General features: G+C 41.6%; 1 protein-coding gene across 3 annotated transcripts; it reads left to right on the top strand.

The window, feature by feature from the left end:
* The first annotated feature begins 24 nt into the window (after positions 1 to 24).
* zgc:112496 (uncharacterized protein LOC541336 homolog) lies at positions 25 to 11800 on the top strand. Of its 3 annotated transcripts, none has more exons than XM_048551852.2 (6): positions 25 to 430; positions 1311 to 1481; positions 3028 to 3121; positions 5546 to 5705; positions 5802 to 5954; positions 9405 to 11800. In XM_048551852.2, the coding sequence occupies exons 2-6, from the start codon at positions 1339 to 1341 to the stop codon at positions 9581 to 9583; spliced, it is 729 nt and encodes a 242-aa protein (XP_048407809.1). In that variant the 5' UTR covers positions 25 to 430; positions 1311 to 1338; the 3' UTR covers positions 9584 to 11800. The 3 variants fall into 3 exon arrangements, with proteins under 3 accessions (XP_048407809.1, XP_048407808.1, XP_048407807.1); XM_048551851.2 differs by having other exon boundaries at positions 26 to 418; XM_048551850.2 differs by having other exon boundaries at positions 26 to 211.
* Positions 11801 to 24156: the final 12356 nt, after the last annotated feature.

Consider the following 24156-nt stretch of genomic DNA (forward strand, 5'->3'; position numbering starts at 1 on the left):
GGGCGCCCGTGTCGTCCGCCGCCGCGTCCGCTGAACTCATCTCCTGGCGCCGCTACGGCCGAGTGAGCGATTCAGGACGCGACGGTAGCCGCCCCCGTGAAGCAGGACCGCCGCCATCTTGATAATGGAAATCTTCCTTTCCTCCCCATAACCGCTCCATCCCTCCGCCGCTGTGTGACCAGGATTGATACCATTAACTTATAAAGTCGGGGTAAATATTAACTAACCCAGAGAGTGGCGACTGTGATTGATTGACTGCCTGAGGAGGATGATAAGAATCAGGAACCCTCAGCACGTTGAAGACGTTTTGGGATGAACATTTGAAACGTTGGAGCACACAGGAACCTTTATTGGTGCGGGTGGTGTGTCCCCACCTCTGGGCCAGAAGTCCTGGCTTCGAGCCCCACCTGCTCCGGAGGTGCCTAATAACGTCTGTGAACAAGTTCAGATAAAAAAAAAATCTAGACGGCTAAGGACCAAGTGCGGGAAAATGGGATTAGAATGAACGAATGGATGGTTGTCTGATGACTAGCAGTGTTATGATGGGCTGAAGGGCCTTTTCCTCAAGCTGTTTACAATTCTACGATTTCTTTTTCACAGCGGGTCTTTGGAACTCTGCCAAAAAAACCGTGGCAGTAGAGTCCCTGAATATTGATTGTTTTCTTTAAATCATTATGGGATGTGGGCATTTATTGTCCACCCTTAATTGCTCAGAGGGCAGCTAGGAGTCAACCAGATTACTGTGGATTTGGAGTCACATGTAGTCTAGACCAGAAAAGGATGGAAATCTCCTTCCCTAAAGTGCATTAGCAAATCAGATGGGTTTTCCCACAACAATTGACAGTGGATTCATGGTCAACATTAGACTCATAATTCCAGATATTTATTGAATTCAAGTTCTAAAAGTCTGCATTGCTAGGAATCAAACCCAGGTCCCCAGGACCTTAGATAATAAAATGTGAGGCTGGATGAACACAGCAGGCCAAGCAGCATCTCAGGAGCACAAAAGCTGACGTTTCGGGCCTAGACCCTTCATCAGAGAGGTTAGGGTTAGGGTTAGGGACCTTACTTGGGTTTCCCTAGATTAACAGTCAAGTGATAACACCACTGGATCATTCCTTCCCACTTGGTGGTGAAATGTTGTCTTGGGGAGGTGGGTATGTGGAATGATCAAATCATATTGAATGTTCTATGGACTCAAGGCACTCAGTGACCTACTGCTTCTGATTTGTACATCCCTAAGGTTTGTGTTTCAAAAATGATTAGTGCAACAACATTTGTGCAGTTATAAATGTCATTTTTATTTGCAGGTTGAAACTGCTTAATGAATAAAGTAACATGACCGGACATGAAATATTGTTTAACTGCAAGAATCCTACCGTATGGAGGTCCATTTTTGCTCTCTATGGGGATGTGGTTGAAGCCAAGGCAATGGCATCCAAAGGGAAGAAAACAGGCAAACTGACTGCACTGGATAAATGGTGAGTTGTTTAGCTTTCTTCCCTAATTTAAAAGACAACAGCTCATGAATTACTTTTGGGGAAGGGCAAGTGGAGGGTTGACTAGAGACAACTCATATTGTAACGTTTATTTGAGTTCTTTGGGAAATTTAAGTACTTAGGCCTGAGACTAAGGATTGAATTTTCATAATGGGTTGAATGTCAGAGAATTTCCATATTTTCTAAGCCTGCCTCTTACCGGACAGTGCTCACCAGTGTTATATTCATCTATGCATACTTTAAGTTATAATTTTACAGCATAGCTGTGTCTTTGAGTGCATTTTTTCACGTGTTTTCACAGTGTACATTAGCTTGAGCCACAAAACAGCAATGAAACCATTAACCCTTAATTTTGACCTGGATTTATGGCTCTATTCTTTAGAGAAGTTGTTTAACAAGTAACCGCGATTAATCAGAATATCCTCGAGTGCTCAAATAATTAAAATTATTAAATTACTATTGAAAATTGACTCAATCCGGCACCAAGAATTGATTAGAGTCTGATCGTGATAGGAGTGACAGGGCAGCAGGGTGGCTCAGTGGTTAGCACTGCTGCCTCAGCGCTAGGGACCTGGGTTTGATTCTGTTCTCGGACAACTGTCTGCATGGAGTTTGCACAGCCTGCATGGATGTCCTCTAGGTGCTCTGGCTTGCTCCAACAGTCCAAAGATTTGCAGTTTAGTTGGATTCGTCATGCTAAAATTGCCCACAGTGTCCACGGACGTCTACGTTAGATGGATCAGCCATGGGAAATGCAGGGTTATTGGAGTAGAGTGGGGATTGAGTTTGGATGGGGTATTCTTTGCAGGGTTGGTGTAGACTCAATGGACTGAATAGACTCCTTCCATACTGTAGGCATTCTATGAGGGGAGTATGAACCTTTGTGTGGATGCAAACATGAGCTGCCTCAGTCAAAGTATTTTAAGAATGATACCTATGGGGAGGCTGGCATATGAGAACATTCGGAAAACTCAGCCAGGAGGTTATAAAGATGAAAGGTCAAAGATTCTGATGGTCACTCAGGGCAGCTTATAGTGTCAATACTATCAGACCTGGAGAAAATGTTCCCAGTCCTGGCCCATTGTTGTAAATGCTCTATTGCTTAAATCGAGCTTTTCTGAGCTCTATTTATTTTCCAAAGTTGCTGAGGCCCAGGAGATCCAGCCATCATTAGTTCACAATATAAAATCCATTAAAGTGCAGCTTCCATTTAACAGATTGTAATAATTGACTGATCTGAGGGTGAGTTGCAGTCTGTCATACTTGTTTTTGATAGATACAAATTTTTGATAAATGATACAAGCGAACAATTGAGTTTTGATGGTGTTGATTAAGGGAAGACTATTGGTCAGCAGACTGACAAAATACTCTAGTGCAATCAATGTATTAACTAATAGCTAGGATGTCATTTTAATAAAAATGCAAATGGTGTTTGGTCTGTAATAAGGAAATGAACAGGTTATTTAAAATGTTTGCTCACTCACATGTATTTATGAGCAATCTGGTTGCTGATTCTTCTCCAACTCAGGTATCAAGAAGAATTACCAGAAGCTCTCTGTAGTCGCAAAGAGAAATTCCTCACTCACGCAGAACTGGTTCAGTTGATGGAGTGGAAACTGACAGTAAGTCTGCCATGTAGGGTTGGATTTACATATTAAACACCAAGGTTGTTTCTGGATGTTTCTGTACCTCAAATTAGTATTCAAGGATGGGGATACTTATTTATCCCCTCCTCCATACTTGGTTCCTGGCCTGAGACTTACGCAGGCTGGGATCAAATCTGCTACTCCAGGGCTTTAGAGGAGCTCTCTTTCATGTTTAAATCCAGAAGACCAGCCCTTCCTTTTACAGAGGATCGGGGGAAGTCTTGTGGTGCAGTGAGTAGTGCTGTTGCACCATGACCAAAACAAGCCCTGGGTAAACAGTGTACATACAATAATACAGCATTTAAACTACACTAAATGCTATTGTTTAGAGTCATCCTGGAAGATATTGTTAATAATGTACAATTGCTGTCACAACAGTTGAAACAGACTCTGAATTATTTTAAAAATGAATTGGAGTTGGTTGTATGATGGCAATTAGTTTCTATTGAATAATTCAGTAGAACCTCTTTGGCAACTTTTCACACAGAGGATTGCTCGCATGTGGATTAAACTGCCAGTGGAAGTGGTGGGTGCAGGTACAGTTACAACATTTGTAATATATTTGGACAGGTACATGAGTAGAAAAGGTTTAGAGGTTTATGTGGGCCAAATGCAGGCAAGTGGGAAAGTTTTAGTTTGGGAAACTTGTTGTAAACTAATTGAACAAAAGGTCTGCTTCCATGGACTATGACTATCTGGGGTCCAAAGCTTCCCAGACTAAGTGGGTGTGAAATGCAAAACTGTGTTCTGTATCACTTTGTGGTTTGTTAGCCATGGGAAGAATTTAATAATTAACCTGCTAATCTATTCAACATGTCCGTGAAAAAGCAGGAATGCGTCCTAATCAATCATTCTTGAAGTGGGGTAGTGCACTTCAAGTTATAACCACTTGTCTCAGAATAGAGGGAGATACCCATTGTCCCTTTACAATTGTGAAAAGCTGCCATAATCTAATCAGACCATAAAGCTGCGCTCTCATTAGAGAGAGATGGTGGTTTAACGTGAGGACCACCACGCCTCAGTTGAGGAGAGATTTGAGAAGGGGAGTCCTTCATAGTGCAGGAATTAAACCCACACTGTTGGCATCACTTTGCATCACAAACTAGCTATCCAGCCAACTGAACTAACCAAGCCCTTTAGAGACTGTAACTGCTCACAGACAAAATAACAGAAATTCTTCCTTTGGTTTTTACCATTTCTGGTAAGATTAAAACCAGTGTAATTTGATTGTTTTTCAGGCTGTATTGTGATTTTATATTTCATTGTTACATCTTACTTTTCCGGTTGCTTCTGTCTAAATACACAGATTCTGAGGATGTCATAAGTGCTCCATGAATAAAAAAAAGCATCTGTTTGGCCTGGGAGGCTGTGAACCCTATGTCTTCAAGGAACGTTCTAAACTATAGCATTTAGTGTAGTTTAAATGCTATTTTATTATATACATAATGTTCACCTACATCTTTTGGTTTTGGTACAGTAACAAAACTTACATCCTCATTGAGTTGAAACTTCAGAACCAAGGTTTAATTTTAAAAGCTAAGAATGTCCTGGTGTGTCATCTTCCTGAACTTTTTCTGATGCCTCTATACGGTATTAATGTTGGAGGAGACCAAAACTAGATGCAATATTCCAAATATTATCTAAGCAAAATCTTCTGCAATGTTAAAATAGTTTGTTTTGTTCTCTACACAGATCTACTCCAAAACCTTAGATATTCAATGGTTGTGATTACAAACCAATGCTCTCCATTTGTTTTGGCTATGTTTCTTGTCAGTGGATAATATTCTGTAACAGAAAAATTCAATTCTCCCTTAGCTGACTTCTGTTTTCTTCCCTATAACTTAATGTTAGTTGAATACCATTTGGTAAGTTTAACTCGCTCTCTCGCAATGCAAACTGCCACAGAATACCATTCTGCTTCACAGTATAAAGTTGTGCAGGAGCCTGCAATATCTTATTATGCCAGTGCAGCTAGACTCAGCATCCTTGGGTTATGCAGCATACTTTTGTGAAAGATATAATCTAGTTTTGGTAGAATACATGAAGGTGAACCAATGGGTCCTGTATGTATAGATGTGGCAGAATACTGGACTAAGGAACATACAGTGTCATGGAGTATTTGGTTGTTTTGATAGGGAGTGTACAGTTTTTTTTCAGGTTGTAGTGGGACTGGAATGGGAATCTGTGTTGCCTAAATGTGTAGCGGGCTGTGTTACCGTCAAAGGACTCGATATCTTAAGACCCAGCTCCTTATTTGTTGATTTTAAACTCAAATGATGTAACTGAACTTAACTCCAAGTTACAAGAACAGAAGTTGCTGATTTACAGCATTTGCAGTTCTTTCTGCTTTTAACTCCATTTTAATTTGACATTTCTTTCCCTTTGTCCTGCTGTCCATAGAGAGGCAAGTTCCGCCCAACATTGCAGCAGATGGTAATGAGTAATTCCAGGGAAAGTGTGGAGGCCTGCACACGAAAAGCTTTCAAGCTGCTTCCTGATGTTTCAGCTGCAATTGCAGAGCTCAGTAAACTGAAAGCCGTAGGACCTGCTACGGCATCGGGTAGGAAAGAAAACACTTTTTCCGATTATTTGCATCGCTAATTCATACAGTAAATCTGCATTATAATGAAATCTTTTATCTCACTTTTATGCTTAGCTGTGCTTGTGGCTGGTGCTCCCCAGGAAGCTGCGTTCATGGCAGATGAAGCAGTGGAGTCAATCCCAGGCTTGGTTCCCATTAAGTACACACTTAAACACTACACCCTGTACCTGCATAAAGTGAGGGACCGTGCAACGCAACTCAACAACCGTAAGTTTTAATTTTCCCAGCTGTACACTTGATGTGTGCTGAAGGGGAAATTCTGCTGGTGTGTAAATGCAATAATGTTGAGGATGTACTAAGAGTTAATGTCATAGACATTGATCTGAACAAGGTGATTTTGTAGTTTTACTATTCAATTTAGAAAACGTATTAAAGGTATTCTTTTGCAAAGGCCCTACTTTGTATGTAGTGTACAGGGAGTACATAATGTGGAGGTGCTGGTGTTGGACAGGGGTGAACAAAGTCAGAAGTTGCACTGCCCTGAAAGCTTGTGGCTTCGAATAAACCTGTTGGATTAGAACCTGGTGTTGTATGACATCTGACTAGAGGAAATACAGAAAGAGTTATGTTTGAGTAAGAGTTGGGAACAAATCTATTGTACTGCGGTAAATTAAGAAAGGAGCTTTCCCTGAAGTCAAACTATTGCGCTGAAATTAACAATTCTTGCTTTGAATTTTGTACAGTGCATTGCTCCTCTTTCTCACTGTTGCAATAGTGACTTGACTTCAAAAGTAATTAATTTTCTGACCAGCAGTTTCCTGCAGTTGCGCACAATGCTTCACATATACATATTTTATCCTTCCTTAGTCACCTGTCTAACAAGTCAACCCGGCACCTTCCCCTGCAACCGCAGGAAATGCTCCACTTGCCCCCTCACCCCTATCCCAGGCCCCAAGATGACTTTCCACATTAAGCAGAGGTTCACCTGCACATCTGCCAATGTGATATACTGCATCCACTGTACCCGGTGTGGCCTCCTCTACATTGGGGAAACCAAGCGGAGGCTTGGGGACCGCTTTGCAGAACACCTCCGCTCGGTTCACAATAAACAACTGCACCTCCCAGTCACAAACCATTTCCACTCCCCCTCCCATTCTTTAGATGACATGTCCATCATGGGCCTCCTGCAGTGCCACAATGATGCCACCCGAAGGTTGCAGGAACAGCAACTCATATTCCGCTTGGGAACCCTGCAGCCCAATGGTATCAAGGTGGACTTCACCAGCTTCAAAATCTCCCTTTCCCCCACCGCATCCCAAAACCAGCCCAGTTCGTCCCCTCCCCCCACTGCACCACACAACCAGCCCAGCTCTTCCCCTCTACCAACTGCAACCCAAAACCAGTCCAACCTGTCTCTGCCTCCCTAACCTGTTCTTCCTCTCACCCATCCCTTCCTCCCACCCCAAGCCGGACCTCCATCTCCTACCTACTAAACTCATCCCACCTCCTTGACCAGTCCGTCTTCCCTGGACTGACTTATCCCCTCCCCACCTATACTCTCCTCCCCACCTATCTTCTTTTCTCTCCATCTTCGGTCCGCCTCCCCCTCTCTCCCTATTTATTCCAGAACCCTCACCCCATCCCCCCCTCTGATGAAGGGTCTAGGCCCGAAACGTCAGCTTTTGTGCTCCTGAGATGCTGCTGGGCCTGCTGTGTTCATCCAGCTGCACATTTTATTATCTTGGATTCTCTAGCATCTGCAGTTCCCATTATCATAGCTATAACATTGTCACGTTATTAGATAAACTGGTCTATTTCAGAAAATTGAAACTGAGCTTGGGATCTACTCGGACATTAGGCTTGTATCATAGAATTGCACAGCACAGGCCCTTCAGCCCACAATGTTGTGCTGACCTATTTTCCGACTAAGATCAATCTACCGTGCATTTTACTATCCTCCATCTGCCTAACCAAGAGTTGCTTAAAAGTCTCTAGAATATCTGACTCCACTGCCACTGCCGGCAGCGCATTCCATATGGCCACCACTCTCTGTGTGAAGAACCTACCTCTGACATCTTCCCTATACTTCCTCCAGTAATCTTAAAAGTATGCCCCCACATAATAGCCATTTCTGCCCTGGGAAGAAAATCTCTGGCTATGCATTCTATCTATGCCTCTCATCACCTTGTAAACCTCTATCAAGTCACCTCTCATCCTCTAAGTCACGTAAAGCTTTCCAAAAGTGTTAGATAAAGTACCACAGGTTGGACATGTTAGCAAAAGTGAAGCCCATAGAATAAAAGCAGCAGTATGGATGCAAAAGTGAAGCCCATAGAATAAAAGCAGCAGTATGGATGCAAAAGTGAAGCCCATAGAATAAAAGCAGCAGTATGGATGCAAAAGTGAAGCCCATAGAATAAAAGCAGCAGTATGGATGCAAAAGCGAAGCCCATAGAATAAAAGCAGCAGTATGGATGCAAAAGCGAAGCCCATACAATAAAAGCAGCAGTATGGATGCAAAAGCGAAGCCCATAGAATAAAAGCAGCAGTATGGATGCAAAAGCGAAGCCCATAGAATAAAAGCAGCAGTATGGATGCAAAAGCGAAGCCCATAGAATAAAAGCAGCAGTATGGATGCAAAAGCGAAGCCCATAGAATAAAAGCAGCAGTATGGATGCAAAAGTGAAGCCCATAGAATAAAAGCAGCAGTATGGATGCAAAAGTGAAGCCCATAGAATAAAAGCAGCAGTATGGATGCAAAAGTGAAGCCCATAGAATAAAAGCAGCAGTATGGATGCAAAAGTGAAGCCCATAGAATAAAAGCAGCAGTATGGATGCAAAAGTGAAGCCCATAGAATAAAAGCAGCAGTATGGATGCAAAAGTGAAGCCCATAGAATAAAAGCAGCAGTATGGATGCAAAAGTGAAGCCCATAGAATAAAAGCAGCAGTATGGATGCAAAAGTGAAGCCCATAGAATAAAAGCAGCAGTATGGATGCAAAAGTGAAGCCCATAGAATAAAAGCAGCAGTATGGATGCAAAAGTGAAGCCCATAGAATAAAAGCAGCAGTATGGATGCAAAAGTGAAGCCCATAGAATAAAAGCAGCAGTATGGATGCAAAAGTGAAGCCCATAGAATAAAAGCAGCAGTATGGATGCAAAAGTGGCCAAGGGATGGAAAACAGAATTTGCAGACTGGGAAAAGATAATCGTTGGAGGTCCCGGTGGCGACACGGTGGCTCAGTAGTTAGCACTGCTGCCTCACAGCGCCAGGGTCCCAGTTCAGTTCTAGCCTCAAGTGACAGCTGGGTGGATTTTGCACAATTTCCCCGCGTCTGTGTGGTTTCATCTGAGTGCTCTGCTTTCCTCCCACAGTCCAGAGATGTGCAGGTTAGGTGGATTGGCCGTGCTAAATTGTCTATGATGTCTGGGGATGTGCAGGCTAGGTGGGTTAGCCATGGGAAACACAGGGTTAGAGGGGTGGGACTGGGTGTGGTGATGTTCGGAGGTTCGAGGTGGACTCAATGGCCTGCTTACACAACGTAGGGATTCTGTGATTCTGAAGCAGGACCACTGCTGTTTTAAAACTGCATTATAACTTTGTGAGTAGCTGTTTAAGTCACTGCCATCGAAAGGAATGTGTAACAGTGATGGCCTGTGGTATGGTATGACAGTACTTGGGTTTTCTGTGAGGTAATGGTGGATTCACCTTTTACAGATGATTCACTGAAGGATTGGACCCCTCACAGAATTGAACAATGTCTTTGGACTTGGGCTGTGGGCCAGCAGATCAAACCTTTGTTGCTGAAGGGGATCGTGCTGCATCAAAGTAAAAGACTGAGCAAAGAGGAAGGCACAACAGCAAGACCTGTGAAAAGGCAGAAAACGCAATGTTGAAAGCAGCCACCTCCTGAGTGAGAAATGTTAAATTCTAGCTTTAGACTCTTGATTGGTGCACGAAATAGCACAAAGAGTGAAAACCATTCAGTAAAACCAGACTCAAGAGTACAGGGAATTCCAAACCAGAGGTCATGGTTCCCAGATTGCAAAGCACCAATTCAGATTTGTCAGTCCTGGGATCGGCTGAAAAGCCTCTTTAAAGGCATGTGATTTTTGGCCTGTGAGCAGGGCCTTATGAGCTCTGAAGCATAATTATTGTCATCTACACAACCTGCAAAAATGGTAGGTGATTTTGTTCTTGTTCCTAGGTATTCTGCAGTTTGATATTTATTTCTCCCCCCAAACCACCCAACAATTCGCTCCCACCCCCACAATTCTCACTCTGAGGTTATACCTCAAAATTGGGTCATAGCAGAAAACCAGTTTCAGAAACACTGCACAATATTGAAAGGCAAAGGACACTATTGTCCCCCAGAGTCATAACAACATAAAACCGTCTTGCTTTTTATGTATTCTCAGTCCAACAAATCCTATCCGACTTGAAAGTGTCACACATGTAAAATTTATATATAACACAGTCTAAAATTATGTATAAATTCTAAGTGTACCTGTTTGGCCATAAAAATGGCAAAATAATCTCAATGATCAAGATAGCGGATCTATCAATGGGCCAGCAGCAATTTGAAAAAATGATGAAGATGGCCAGTAACTTCTTGTTGAACCTGCTGATCTTGGTAACCTGTCCTATCCTGAATGGGTGAAACGGGTGGTTTATAAGCAGCTATACTCTTTACTCAGCGACAATGTGTGTTTGCTTATTGACACCACAATATGGCTGTTAAGACTCTTGACTTATGGTCCTGAATGGGCAGTCAACGTTAAAAATAGCTTTGCCTTGGTGAAACGGAATGAACTGTGCATCACTTGATTTATGCTGCTGTCGGTATCTTTCAATGCTATTGAAGATTTGCTTGTACCAGATTTTTAAAAAATGAAAGAGTGACACATTAAACAAAATAAATTGGAACCGGTGTCTCAGGGAATTCCATGTTTTCCAACATAGTGAGTTGACTTTTTCCTGATCCCGCTGCTTCTGTTTGGTGGATGCTCCAAATTTCTGTGCAAAGTGACAAATATTGAAGTGATAATTGTGCGTGGGCATAATATTGGCAGTAATGCCTGGTTCCAAGACAAATAATTATACATAAACTTAAGATTCCAAACTAGAGAATGCATAAAATACAAATATAAAAATGTAACTCTTCTTTCAGATTGTAGATTTTTGTTTGAAATATCATCAATATAATTTAGTGAAACCACAGAGATCATTACATTTTTGTGTAGTAAATTCAACAGAATCCGCTTATAATAGAACCAAATGTTCTACTTCATGAAGCAGTAAATTGTATCACCAATCATTGAAAACTCATGGCTTCATTCACAAAGTATTTAATGCCAGGATTTTTCTCGGGTTCTGTTGATCTTTTATCGTAGATTTTGGCAGAAACTCCATTTCCCGTTTAGCTGAAGTCTCTGTCCATCATGCCCGCCAGTCAGAGGGCGCAGAGAACGTTCCTGTCTTGAATATCTGCTGATATTAAAGTTTTTAAAATGTTTCCCCAAATGAAACTATCTAAAACTTGGGGCCTCATTGCAAAACTGATTTGGTTCGAGTTAAAATTGGCCTGTTTTTGAAGTTCAGTGATGATGATTGTTTTTCCACAAGTACATGCTGAGGTTAAGGTAAGGTGTAAACTCTGAAGTGAAAGTTTCATCCTGTTGTTTAGATTAGACTCTTGGAAGTGAATTTCATCAGCATTTCTCTTGGTTCTGTTCATGCTGCTGTGCTGAATTAATCAGTTCACTGTGATTGAATTTTCTATTTTCTTTAAATTCCTGAGATGGGAACATTTTGCCATTTCAAATTCTGCAGTTTTTCTGTTACTTTTGCTTTGCATTATAATGCAATAACTTGTCACAGATGGTTTACTTAGTTGTATGATCACTTTGTGCCTGGTCTATGTTAATAAGTTGAACATGCAAATTAATATTGCTCCCTGTTATAGTTTAGTGTAACCCTACACTGCCTCCACAACACTGATTTGTAAATCATACTTTTTACAGCTGAATTCTTTAAAAATGATTTTTTTAAAATTTGCCTTGCCATCACATTTCATTACAGTATTTTGTAAATTAAATTGTGGAGATTATATGCATCCCTTTCCAATAAATTTTGTTGTTAAAAAAATGCAAGTTTGTGCCTTTGATAAAATCTGTCATGCACAATTAGAGACCAATATAAAGTTTGCATGGTCATTCATGACCACAGCTTTATTCAGTCCACTGTAGAGCATCAGATGTCTGAGTCAACCAAAGTAAAGCCTGCAGAATGAGATTCTGGGGAGACTAAACAGTTTGGGTGACTGTTTTACACTTGCATTCAGTCTGGAAGTACAACATGGTTTGATTGAAACATAAGGTTCTGAGAGGTCTTGATATAAATATTTTTGAAAAAGTACCCAGTTAACAATTAAAATTACATCATGTAACTGTTTAAATATTAGTAAGCATGTTTACCAAAAGTAAAACGCCCGTATATTACTTTCAGTTATGTAGTTTAAATTATACTCACCAAAGATGATGAAGAATAATGGGCAACTCTGGAGCTGCAGTTGTAGCAACATGTTACATAATATTCTTAAACATTACCAATGCCTTTCCAAAGAAAAGTCACTTTTCTGCAGCAATTCTTTGTATTCTGTTCAAAAGCTATCAATGCACCATTTATAATTTTAGATCCCTACTTCAGACAGGGTGGATGTGGAAAGGATATTTCTGTTTGTGGGAGAATCTAGAATTAGGGTCGCTATATCATAATGAGAAGTCACCCATTTAAAACACAGATGAGAACTTCTCTTCTCTCACAAAGAGTGTGGAAGCTTTGGAACTCTCTTCCTGAAAAGACAATGGAAATAGAGGCTCTAAATATTTTAAGACAGAGGTAGATAGATTCTTGATAAGCTAGGGGATGAAATGTTATCAGGGTGGGCAAGAATGTGGAGTAGTCAAATCAGGCATGATCTTATTGAAAGTGGAGCAGGTGTGAGGGGCTGATTGTCCTACCCCTGCTCATAGTTCATTTAGAAGCATAGCCCCAAGCTTCCAGTCACCTGTTATTTTAATTCTGTGCCTTGTTCTCAGGCTGACATCTCTACCCTCTGCCTGCTGACTGTTTCAGAGAGGCTCCAATGTAGACTTCAGGAACATCATCTCATCTTTAACAGGCTCTCGCACTCAGCATTGTATTCAATTTCAGAAAGTGAAACTTTCTCAGTCAACAGCATGTTAATTTATTTTACACAGAGAGTAGGCTGTGTGTGGAATGGACTGCCAGAAGAAGCGGAGGATGCAGGTACAGTTACAATGTTTAAAAGGCATTTGGATAAGTTCGTGAGTAGGAAAGGTTTGGAGGGGTATGGGTCAAGTGTAGGCAGGTGGGACTAGTTTAGTTTGGGAATATGGTCAGCCCAGACTGGCTGGACCAAAGGGCCCATTTCCACGCTGTGTGAGTCTATGATTCTGTGTGCTGTTGGCATGTTTTTTGTTTCTGTCCTTGCCCCATCTCCATTCTGCCCTGTCCTCCACCCAGTTACAGACCTTCCTTTTGTCTGTAACCCACCCACCCTTTGGTCAAAACTTATTGCATCTTCAACTTGTTCCCATGACAGTTCATTGACCTGAAATGTTAACTGATTTTTTTGCTCTCCATGCAGATGCTGCCCACCCTGCTGAGAATTTATTCCCCAGCATTTTCTGTTTTTGTGTGCTTTCCAACGTCCACAGTATTCTGTATTAAAAGCAAAATACTCTGGATGCTGGAAATATGAAATAAACATAGATTACTGGAGGAATTCAGCAGATCTGGCAGCATCTATGGAAAAAGAGAAACAGAGTCAGTGTTTCAAATGACACTTTCAGAATTGTACTTCAGATCTGATTTTCAAAGATTTCTTGATAATGGATCAATTTCAGACTGTGACATCATCTATGAGTGCTTTGTAGCAAACATTTCACCAGTGGTGTGCTGCAAGGATCAATGCTGGGTCCACTGCTTTCTGTCAATTATATAAAGGATTCGGAGGAATGGTTAGTAAGTTTGCAGATAACACCAAAATTGGTGGTGTATAGTAGTCATTGAAGAAGTTTATCTATGAGCACACAGGGACCTCGATCTGAGGAATGGCAGATGGAATTTAGTTTAGATAAATGTGAGGTGCTGCATTTTGGAAAGGCAAACCGGGGCAGGACTTATACACTTAATGAGGATCTTGGGGGGAGTGTTGCCAAAAAGAGACCTTGGGGCACAGGTTCATAGTTCCTTTTAAGGAGGCATCACAGGTAGATAGGATAGTGAAGAAGGCATTTGGTATGCTTGCCTCTATCAGTCAATGCATTGAGTATAGGATTTGGAAGGTCATGTACAGGACATTGGTTGGGCCCCTTTTGGAAAGCTGTGTTTAATTCTGATATCCCTGCTAAAGGAAATGTATTAAACTTGAAAGGGTGCATAATAGATTTACAATGATGTTGCCGAGGTAGAAGAGTTTGTGCAATAGCGAGAGTCTAAATAGGCTCGCTTATTTTCCTGGAAGCTGTGGGGAGACCTGAGGGGCAACCTTTTCACTCAGTGGGTGGTGCACGTATAGAATGAGCTGCCAGAGGGAGTGGTGGAGGCTGGTACAATTATAACATTTAAAGGGCATCTGGATGGGTGTATGAATAAGAAGGTTTAGACGGATATAACGCAAATGCTGGCATATGGAACAATATTAATTTAGGACATCCGATCGGCATGGACAAGTTAGACCAAAGGGTCTGTTTTCATGCAGTATGACTCTATGATTGAAACATTAGCAACCTTCGTGCAATGAAATGCCCAAAGGTGTTTTACGAGAGAGCCAGTAGACAAAACGTGCTCAAAATTTCAGTCAAGAATGGTTGAAGACTGGGTGAGTTTAGTGATCTTAAGTGCTAATGAGTTTTGAGAAGATTTGTAGCTCAGGTTGAGGTTCTGGATGTGAGTTTGCTCGCTGAGCTGAAAGGTTAGTTTTCAGACGTTTCGTCGCCATTCTAGGTAACATCATCAGTGAGCCTCTGACGAAGCACTGGTGTTATGACCCGCTTTCTATTTATCTGGTTAGGTTTCCTTGGGTTGGTGATGTCATTTCCTGTTCTTTTTCTCAGGGGATGGTAGATTGGCTCCAAGTCAATGTGTTTGTTGATGGAGTTCCAGTTGGAATGCCATGCTTCTAGGAATTCTCGTGCATGTCTCTGTTTGGCTTGTCCTAGGATGGATGTGTTGTCCCAATCAAAGTGGTGTCCTTCCTTATCTGTATGTGAGGATATGAGTGATAGTGGGTCATGTCGTTTTGTGGCTAGTTGATGTTCATGTATCCTGGTGGCTAGCTTTCTGCCTGTTTGTCCAATGTAGTGTTTGTCACAGTTCTTGCAAGGTATTTTGTAGATGACGTTCGTTTTATTTGTTGTCTGTATAGGGTCTTTTAAGTTCATTAGCTGCTGTTTTAGTGTGTTGGTGGGTTTGTGGGCTACCCTGATGCCAAGAGGTCCGAGTAGTCTGGCAGTCATTTCGGAAATGCCTTTGATGTAGGGGAATAAATAAACCCAAACAAACAGACAAAACGGGCTCAGAAACCATAACCACTCTCCCCTACATCAAAGACATTTTCGAAATGACTGCCAGACTACTTGGACCTCTTGGCATCAGGGTAGCCCACAAACCCACCAACACACTAAAACAGCAGCTAATGAACTTAAAAGACGCTATACAGACAACAAATAAAACGAACGTCATCTACAAAATACCTTGCAAGAACTGTGACAAACACTACATTGGACAAACTGGCAGGAAGCTAGCCACCAGGGATACATGAACATCAACTAGCCACAAAACGACATGACCCACTATCACTCGTATCCTTACATACAGATAAGGAAGGACACTACTTTGATTGGGACAACACATCCATCCTAGGACAAGCCAAACAGAGACACGCACGAGAATTCCTAGAAGCATGGCATTCCAACCGGAACTCCATCGACAAACACATTGATTTGGAGCCAATCTACCATCCTCTGAGAAAAAGAACAGGAAATGACATCACCAACGCAGGAAATGACATCACCAACTCAAGGAAACCTAACCAGATAAATAGAAAGCGGGACATAACACCAGCGCTTCGTCGGAGGCTCACTGATGATGTTACCTAGAATGGTGACGAAACATCCGAAAACTAACCTTAAGTGCTAATTTTTTAACATTTAGTGGGAAGTGTGAGTGAGCCTTTGATTGAACCTCCTGAGTTAGCTGGTGCAAGGGTCTAAACCTCTGTGTGATGCTGCCCCTCATTGTACTAGCAGTGTGTATCTATTAAACCGTAATGCCAATAACTGGTATACAGATAATACTGACTGCTTACAACTGTTAATATATTTGTGAACATTCCCACCATTTCACTCTGTAAGAAAAGAGTGGAAAGACTTATTTTGAAAAAATCAAAACTCAGATCAGTTGTTTCAAACAGGGTACACATTAATCTCTGAACTACATGCACCGGAAGTTAAGTTATTTCAACAGTTTCTAACATTTTAACAGGTTGCATGAATTAGGTACAAAATAATGCACCCACAAGAGAATTACTGACACCAGTCAGGCAATGCAAACAACCATGCCAGTCAGAACCTTACCAAAATTGGTAGTGATCCTTTGAAATGGTTAATGTTGCAAAAGGATTAAATACAGATTCAGTTAGAAGTGTTTGTAGTAAAATAAATGCAAGTAGAATGCAAAAATCCAGACTAGGGAGTGAGTTGCAGAAACTAGGATGATGGCGAGAGTCAACAATCAGCAGGATGAGGAGATGCCTTGGCTAAACATGAAAAATGCCCCATATATGTACTCTGGGGGGAAAATGTGACGTCTGGTTTACGTATGGTTGTAGGTTGATCAGAACACTTTTGGCATGTGACCTGAAGTGTTTAAAGCTGAAAACGTGTGGATTTTAGCAGAGCTTAGTCTTATAATTATAGGACTGTTTCTCCTTGTGTTTGTTTGTATAAGTGATCATAATCTGTGCCTGATTCTCCTGTGGCTTGTCAAGTTGTGTGACAACATCCTTGAACCAACAGTAGACCTCTTGAGTGGCATATCCAATTAAATCAATGTGGATCAACATTATCGTGATTTAACAGCATTTTTCGCACTTCTGCTTAAGCTGAATAGAATTGATGGCCATGGCAGCTTGGCAACATTGAGTAGATTAATTACTTCTGTTTTCTGATTGGCCTGAGTGTTCGCTCAGCTGCCATAGAAGTAGAATATATTTCAAATTTCCCATTCGATATCAGCTGACGAATTATATTGAATTGAAAAGAAATCTCTCATAAATCAAATGTCATTTTCTTGGTGGTAGTGACATTGAGATCAAAATCTTTACAATAAGAGTAAAGTTTAAAGTAGAATTGTTCCCTATCAGTGATCTTATTGTGCCAGATGGAAGTTAATAGTAAATTGGGCAACATTTTCCTTTGAAACATCACACATTCACTTACCTAAGAGAATATTTTCCTCCAGCAGAGAGTTCTGTCTAGCCTCAGCAGAACTTAAATGGAAATAAACACAGAGAATGCTAGAGGAACTCAGCAGGTCTGAAGAAAGAAATTGACTTAATGTTTCAGTTCTGAATAAGAGTCATTTGGGACTTGAAACGTAAATTCTGTTTCTTGCTCTGCGGATGCTGCCTGGCCTGCTGAATTTCTCCAGCGTTCTGTGTTTGTTTCTGATTTCCAGCGTCTGCAGTATTTTGCTTTCATTTGAGAACACTTAAACTGATGCTCATAAAGATTCTAGTTCATTCCTTGCAACTGTATGAACCTTCTAATTGTTCATGTCCACTTTGAAGAATCAACCCTTCAATGTTGCAAACCACAACAAATGTTTTAAAAATGAATAACTTGCCAAATCAATGTGCTATAAACTATTGATGAAATGACCTTCAAAGCTTTGCAGTAATGCAAACTCAGAAGTGAATATCCTTGGAGAATGGTAGCATGTAGAGTTAATTCGTTTCATATGTAGTATGATTGCTTTCCATTGGCCTGTTTGATAATTATTTCAGCATCGTATACCTTTTTTCAAATCCCTTTGCAGGCAGCCCTGTCAATCTGAACAAAAGAACAATTGCTACCACTTGCAGCCTTTCTTAGACCTCACATGCAGCCTCAAAAATAAAAATCTTCTAGGGATTTAAACTTTGTAGCCTGAGAGTTTCTGTGAGATTTTGCTGCTGTTTCTTCCAGCGTACTTCACTGAAATTGACTAAACTAAGGCAAACTGGGTGCAAGTAATGTCCGACAGTCCCATATTTCCAGATAATTAATTGCACTCATTCATAGGTCATTGGAGAGCTCCCAATAATGAAGATGATGGGTTTCTTTTGGGCATAATAACAGTAAAAAACCTTAAAGCCCACAGCGCTATTTCAAAGCCAGCAAGTTATCCCTATTAATGTGGTTAATGTATGTCTCTCTCAATCAACACTACAAAAAACTGCTTATCTGGTCATAGATAATAAAGTGTGAAGCTGGATGAGCACAGCAGGCCAAGCAGCATCTCAGGAGCACAAAAGCTGACGTTTCGGGCCTAGAGGGTCTAGGCCCGAAACGTCAGCTTTTGTGCTCCTGAGATGCTGCTTGGCCTGCTGTGTTCATCCAGCTTCACACTTTATTATCTTGGATTCTCCAGCATCTGCAGTTCCCATTATCTCTGCTTATCTGGTCATTCCTGCTTTGGTAACCATTTTAACAGTAATAGAAAAAATGTCATCAGAATTCAGATCTTAGTCTGTAGGCCAATGCAGCCGAAGCAGAAATATCTTTTCAATGCTTTTGACTATTAACAAGTGACTGTCTACCAGTAAATTTAGTGAATTGTTCTGTATAGATTTTGGAAAGTTAGTTTCAGATTTTGGCATCAGATTAGCCATAAATGTTGAGCTAGACAGATTTCAATATTTAATTTTTGTGATAAATTCACTTTCAGCTCATTAGTAAAACTGCACAGTTTAGGGTGTCAGAATGGCTCAGCAGTTAGCTCTGCTGCCTCACACTGCTTTGGACCTGGGTTTGATTCCACCCTCAGGGGACTATCTATGTGGAGTTTGCACATTCTCCCAGTGTCTGCGTGGGTTTCCTCCGGGTGCACCGGTTTCCTCCCACAGTCCAAAGATGTGTGAGTTTGGTGGATTAGCCATGCTAAATTATCCGTAGTGTTCTGGGATGTATAGGCTAGGTGAATTGGCCACAGAAAATGCAAGGTTATAGAGATAGGGTAGGGGGATGGGCCTGGGGTGGGATGCTTTTTAGAGGGTTGGTGTGAATTTGTTGGGCTGAATGGCCTGTTTCCACACTCCGGGGATTCATTCTATTCTTACTGCTCATAAATATATTAAGGAATATTTTGAAATGCATTTAAAAATAACTTTCTAAAATGCTTCCCAATGGTTCTGATTCAGGAGATTTTAAGTTCAGTGATGTACGAATAAGTTTGAGTGGATACTTCAATGAGGCATCATTTCTGAGCATTAGTGCAAGTTTAAATGAAATTTGCACTCAGATTGTTGACTAGAAATTGACCCGTTGCCTAAAGTGTAAGCATCCAACACTTCTTTTAAAACAAGTGTTAAAAATTCAAATATTTGAATATTAGATTTATTTTTTAATCCTAATTCCAAAGTAAAGGTCTTACCATTTCTCGCAAGTCACCCATCCTCACATTGCCCCTGAAATATACTTATAAATGAATGATTTTCTCAATAATGCTCTTCACAGTAAGTTAGAAGGTGTGCTGGTTCACAGAAGGAATGTAATGCAATCTGTACTGACCTGCTGTTCCCCTGTATACTATTAAGTTTAATTACAGTGCCTTGTTGAAATCAATGTTTGGGTTAATTACAGGTCAGGCTGGCTTTTCTTCTTTTCAGTGTGATTGCTAAAGTAATTAGAAGTTATACACATTTCAATTCAAGGGTCAGTAAGGGATAATCAGTTGGTTGGAGAGTTTTTCTGCAGTTTATCTGCAGATTCCAACTAATTGGTATTCATTCTCTTTCAGAATACTTTGTTTTGAAGTGTGATACAGAAAATGCTTCACATTCAAAAGCAAAATGTTGTAGATGCTGGGAATTTGAAATAAGGACTTGCTATAGGAAAGATGTTGCTAAACTTGAAAAGATTTATAAGGATGTTGCCAGGGTTGGAATGTTTGAGCTATAGGGAGAGGCAGAATAGACTGGGGCTATATTTTCTGCAGCATTGGAAGCTGGTGACCTTATCGAGGTTTATAAAATCATGAGGGGTGTGGATAGGCTGAAGTGCCAAGGTCTTTTCCCCAGGGCAGGGGAGTCCAAGAGGGCATAGGTTTAAGGTGGGGGGGGGGGGTAGGTATTTAAAAGGGACCTAAGGACTGTTTCACACAGAGGGTGGTGCATGTATGGAATGAACTGCCAGAGGAAGTGGTGGGGGCTGGTACAATTACAACATTTAAAAGGCATCTGGATGGGTACATGAATAGGGAGGGGTTTAGAGGGATATGGGCCAAATGCTGGCACAGGGACTATATTAATTTTAGGATATCTGGTCTGCATGGACAAGATGGACCAAAAGATCTGTTTTTGTGCTGTACATCTCTTTGTTTGTAAACATTCACAGGGAGATGGTGATATAGTGGTAATGCCATTGGACTTGTGAGCTCGAGGCCCGAGGTAATGTTTTATGACCATGAATTCAAATTCCACCACAGCAGCTGCTGGAATTTCAATTCAATTAATGTTGCTGAACAAAGACATGTTGGGGTGCAGATTCATAGTTCCTTGAAAGTGAAGTTGCAGGTAGGATAGTGAACTTTTGAGGAATGTTTGAGAACTCTGGGACTATACTCATTGGAGTTTAGAAGGATGAGGGGGAATCTAATTGAAACTTACAGAATATTGAATGGCCAGGACAGGGTGGATGTTGGGAAGATGTTTTCATTTGTAGGAGAGACTAGGACCCGAGGGCACAGCCTTAGAGTAAAGGGAAGACCTATTAGAACAGAGATAAGGAGAAACTTCTTCAGCCAGAGAGTGGTGAATCTATGGAATTCACTGCCACCGAGGGCTGTGGGGGCCAGGTCATTGAGTACATTTAAGACTGAGATAGATAGGTTCTTGATTATCAAGAGGATCAAGGGTTACAAGGGGAAAGTGGGAGAATGGGGTTGAGGAACTTAGCAGCCAAGATTGAATGGTGGAGCAGACTCGATGGGCTGAATGAACTAATTTCTGCTCCTATGTCTTATGGTCTTTTGAAGAAGGTGGTTGGTATGCTTGCCATAATTGGATAGTTTATCAGTTGTAGGAGTTGGGAGGCTATGTTGTGGCTGAACAGGACATCAGTGAGGCCACTTTTGGAATATTGTGGTTCTAGTTTCCCTGCAATAAGAAGGATGTTGTGAAACCTGAAAGGGTTCAGAAAAGATATTGCCAGGTTTGGAGGGTTTGATCTGTAGGGAGAGGCTGGAGAGACTGAAATGGCTGGAGTTATTTTTCCTGGAGAGTCAGAGGCTGAGGGGTGACCTTAGAGAAGTTTATAAAATCATGAGAGGTACTGGTAGTGCAAATAGACAAGGTCTTTTCCTGGGGTTTGGGGAGTCCAAAACTAGAGGTCATAGGTTTAAAGTGAGAGAGGAAGAACTTAAAAGGGACCTAAGAGGTAACTTTTTCAAACAGAGGGTGGTGCATGTATGGAAAGAGTTGTCAGAGGAAGTGGAGAAGGCAGGTACAATTACAACATTGAAAAGGTGTCTGGATGGGTACGTGAATAGGAAGGATTTAGAGGGATTTGGGCCAAATGCTGGCAAATGGGGCTGGATTTATTTAGGATATCATGGCATGGACGAGTTGGGCTGAAGGTCTGTGCTTTGCATCTCTGAGTCTAATCTGAAACATAAAGCTTGTCTCCACACTTGGCAGCCATGAGAATTATCATTGTAAAATCTCATCTGATTCACCATTATCCTTCAAAGAAGGAAATCTTCTGCCTGTACACGCTCTGGCCTCTGACTCCAGATGCTCCACAACATGGACCTGCCCTCTGAAAGCCATTCAATTCAAGGGTGATTAGGGATGGGCTATAAAAGGTGGTCCTCGCCAGTGCTGCCTGTGTCCACTAAAGAATAACAAAAGAAAATCAGGTCTCATCATGAAGAGAGAAGCAATTCAAATGGGTAAAATATGCTGGACTCTCAAACTAGTAAATTTCCCGTGGAGTCATAGAATCCCTACAGTGTGGAAGCAGGACATTCAGCCCATTGAGTCCTTACCAACCCTCCAAAAAGCATCCCATCCAGACCCATTCTCCCACCGTACCCTCGTAACCCTGCATTTCCCATGGCCAATCCATCTAACCTGCACATCTTTGGAGTATGGGAGGAAACTGGAGCACCCAGAGGATATCCACGCAGATACAGGGAGAATGTGCAAACTCCACACCGACAGCCACCTGAAAGTGGCATTCCATGACATTCATAATCAGGGACGCCCATGAGTTGGTAGGGAAGTGCAATCTCGTCAGGCATATTTTAAGGACATGCTAAAACAGTTGCGTTACCCTTCTGGGAGTTCACTGAGTTTCTCTTTTAGAAATATGACTTTAGGCATATCCTGCAACACAGAGCTTGCTTTGAGTGTTTAAAAGCTGAGGGGAGTAGGAGCAAGTTATCCTGGGAGAGAATGCCACTGTTGGGAGTGCTTGCTGTATTTGGAGGATCTTGCGGTAACTAACGGTAGTTCTCCAGCACTTGATATAGATTGTCCATGTCTCTAATGCACTTAAGAGAGCAGGTGCCACTGCCTGATAAACTATGACCTTAGTCACAAGAACCAATTCCTGAGATGTCTCCTGTAATGCTCTGTGATCAGTTTTGGTGGAGCACAGGCATTTGGAATAAAGCACATTAGGCCAACTCTCTGACTTGTATCCATCTGTGTGTACCTTTCCTGTGGGCTGACTCCGGGCTGAAATGGCTAAGCACCTTTAGGCAGCGGGTCACCATTTAAGATACTTAACTGAACAACTAGTCCCTATTCTGTTAAAATAGAGATATTTTCCTGGTGCCATGGGCTTCCTGCTGCACCAGGAACCTAGCAATGAATTGGAGATAGCCTCAGAGTGGCAGTCTGAATTTTAGTATGTGATAGAAACGTAGAACAGTAGGAGCAGGAGTAGGCCATTAGACCTCTCAAGCCCGCTCTACCAATCTTTATGATTGTGACTGACCATCCAACTCATGAACCTGTTCCTGCTTTAGTCCCATATCCTTTGATACCTTTAGCACCCAGGGCTATGCTCAACTCTTTCCAGACATCATACAATCTTTTGGCCTTGACTGTTTTCTGTGGTAGTGAGTCCTACAGGCTCATCACACTCTGGGTGAAGGGATTTCTCCTCATATCAGTCCCAAATAGTTTACCCAGTATCTTTAGATATGACTGTGAACTTTCAACATTGAACAATAGTGAGCATGTCTGTCGCAGTAGATCCACAGATGTTTGGAGATAATTCAAATGATACTGTTTAGACCTTTGTTTAGGTGCTTACAGATTGTGCCCTCTTGCTCTCTAACCAATGCCTTACCCAGTGGGAATGCCAACGAGCAACTCCCTTTGGCCCCTCCCACATCTGTGCGCTACCTACAGTCCCTCAACGTCACATTTTCCCATTAATTGGCTGCTCTCCCATTAATGTAGGCCAGCGCTGAGCCTCCAGAAAGCATTGGCATCAGCTTACTGACACTAGTCAGAAAATTCAGCTCTGCATATCCCAGCGAGGCCCATCAGAGCATCAAGGCTCTACATGGTGTTACGTTTGCGCAAAGTGGGAGAATGTGAATCTTTATGCAAGTGATTGAAATGGGTTCTTAGGATACACCTGAGGATGGTGTAATTCTGTTGTTATCTGGTCTCTTCTTCAAAAGAGACATGTGTTTCATTTGCCCTGATATTTTTAGCCTTCAGTGATCTGAATAAGCAAAGAAACTAAATTCGAGCGGCTGTTGGACCTTTAATAAAAAGCCACATTGTTGAGGCAGCCAGCAAACTGTTAACTGAGAAAAGGTCACCAGACCCGAAATGTTAATTCTGATTTTCTTCTTCACAAATGTTGCCAGACCTGCTGAGCTTTTCTAGCAACTTCTGTTTTTGATTTACAGCATCAGCAGTTCTTTCGGTTTTTGTCTGTTAACTGGCTTGTTTATAATTCATTCACAGGATATGAGCATTGCTAGCTGGGCCAATATTTATCGCTCATCTCGAACTGCCCTGGAGAAGGTGGTGGTGAGCTGCCTTTTTGAACTGCTTTAGCCAACGTGCTGTAAGTACATCATAGTGCTGCAGGGCCATTTGGACTTTCTATATTTTGACTCCCTGACAAATGAAAGAATGAGATATCTTTCAAAG

This window comes from Stegostoma tigrinum, chromosome 23, assembly GCF_030684315.1.
Source record: "Stegostoma tigrinum isolate sSteTig4 chromosome 23, sSteTig4.hap1, whole genome shotgun sequence".
Classification (NCBI taxonomy): Eukaryota; Metazoa; Chordata; class Chondrichthyes; order Orectolobiformes; family Stegostomatidae; genus Stegostoma; species Stegostoma tigrinum.

What these genes read in the sequence shown, in the direction of transcription:
- zgc:112496 (XM_048551852.2), top strand. Translation starts at nt 1,339, where the DNA reads ATGACCGGACATGAAATATTGTTTAACTGCAAGAATCCTACCGTATGG. An exon ending in TGATGGAGTGGAAACTGACA is followed by an intron (nt 3,122 to 5,545) that starts GTAAGTCTGCCA and finishes TGCTGTCCATAG; the next exon opens with AGAGGCAAGTTCCGCCCAAC. An exon ending in AGGACCTGCTACGGCATCGG is followed by an intron (nt 5,706 to 5,801) that starts GTAGGAAAGAAA and finishes TTTTATGCTTAG; the next exon opens with CTGTGCTTGTGGCTGGTGCT.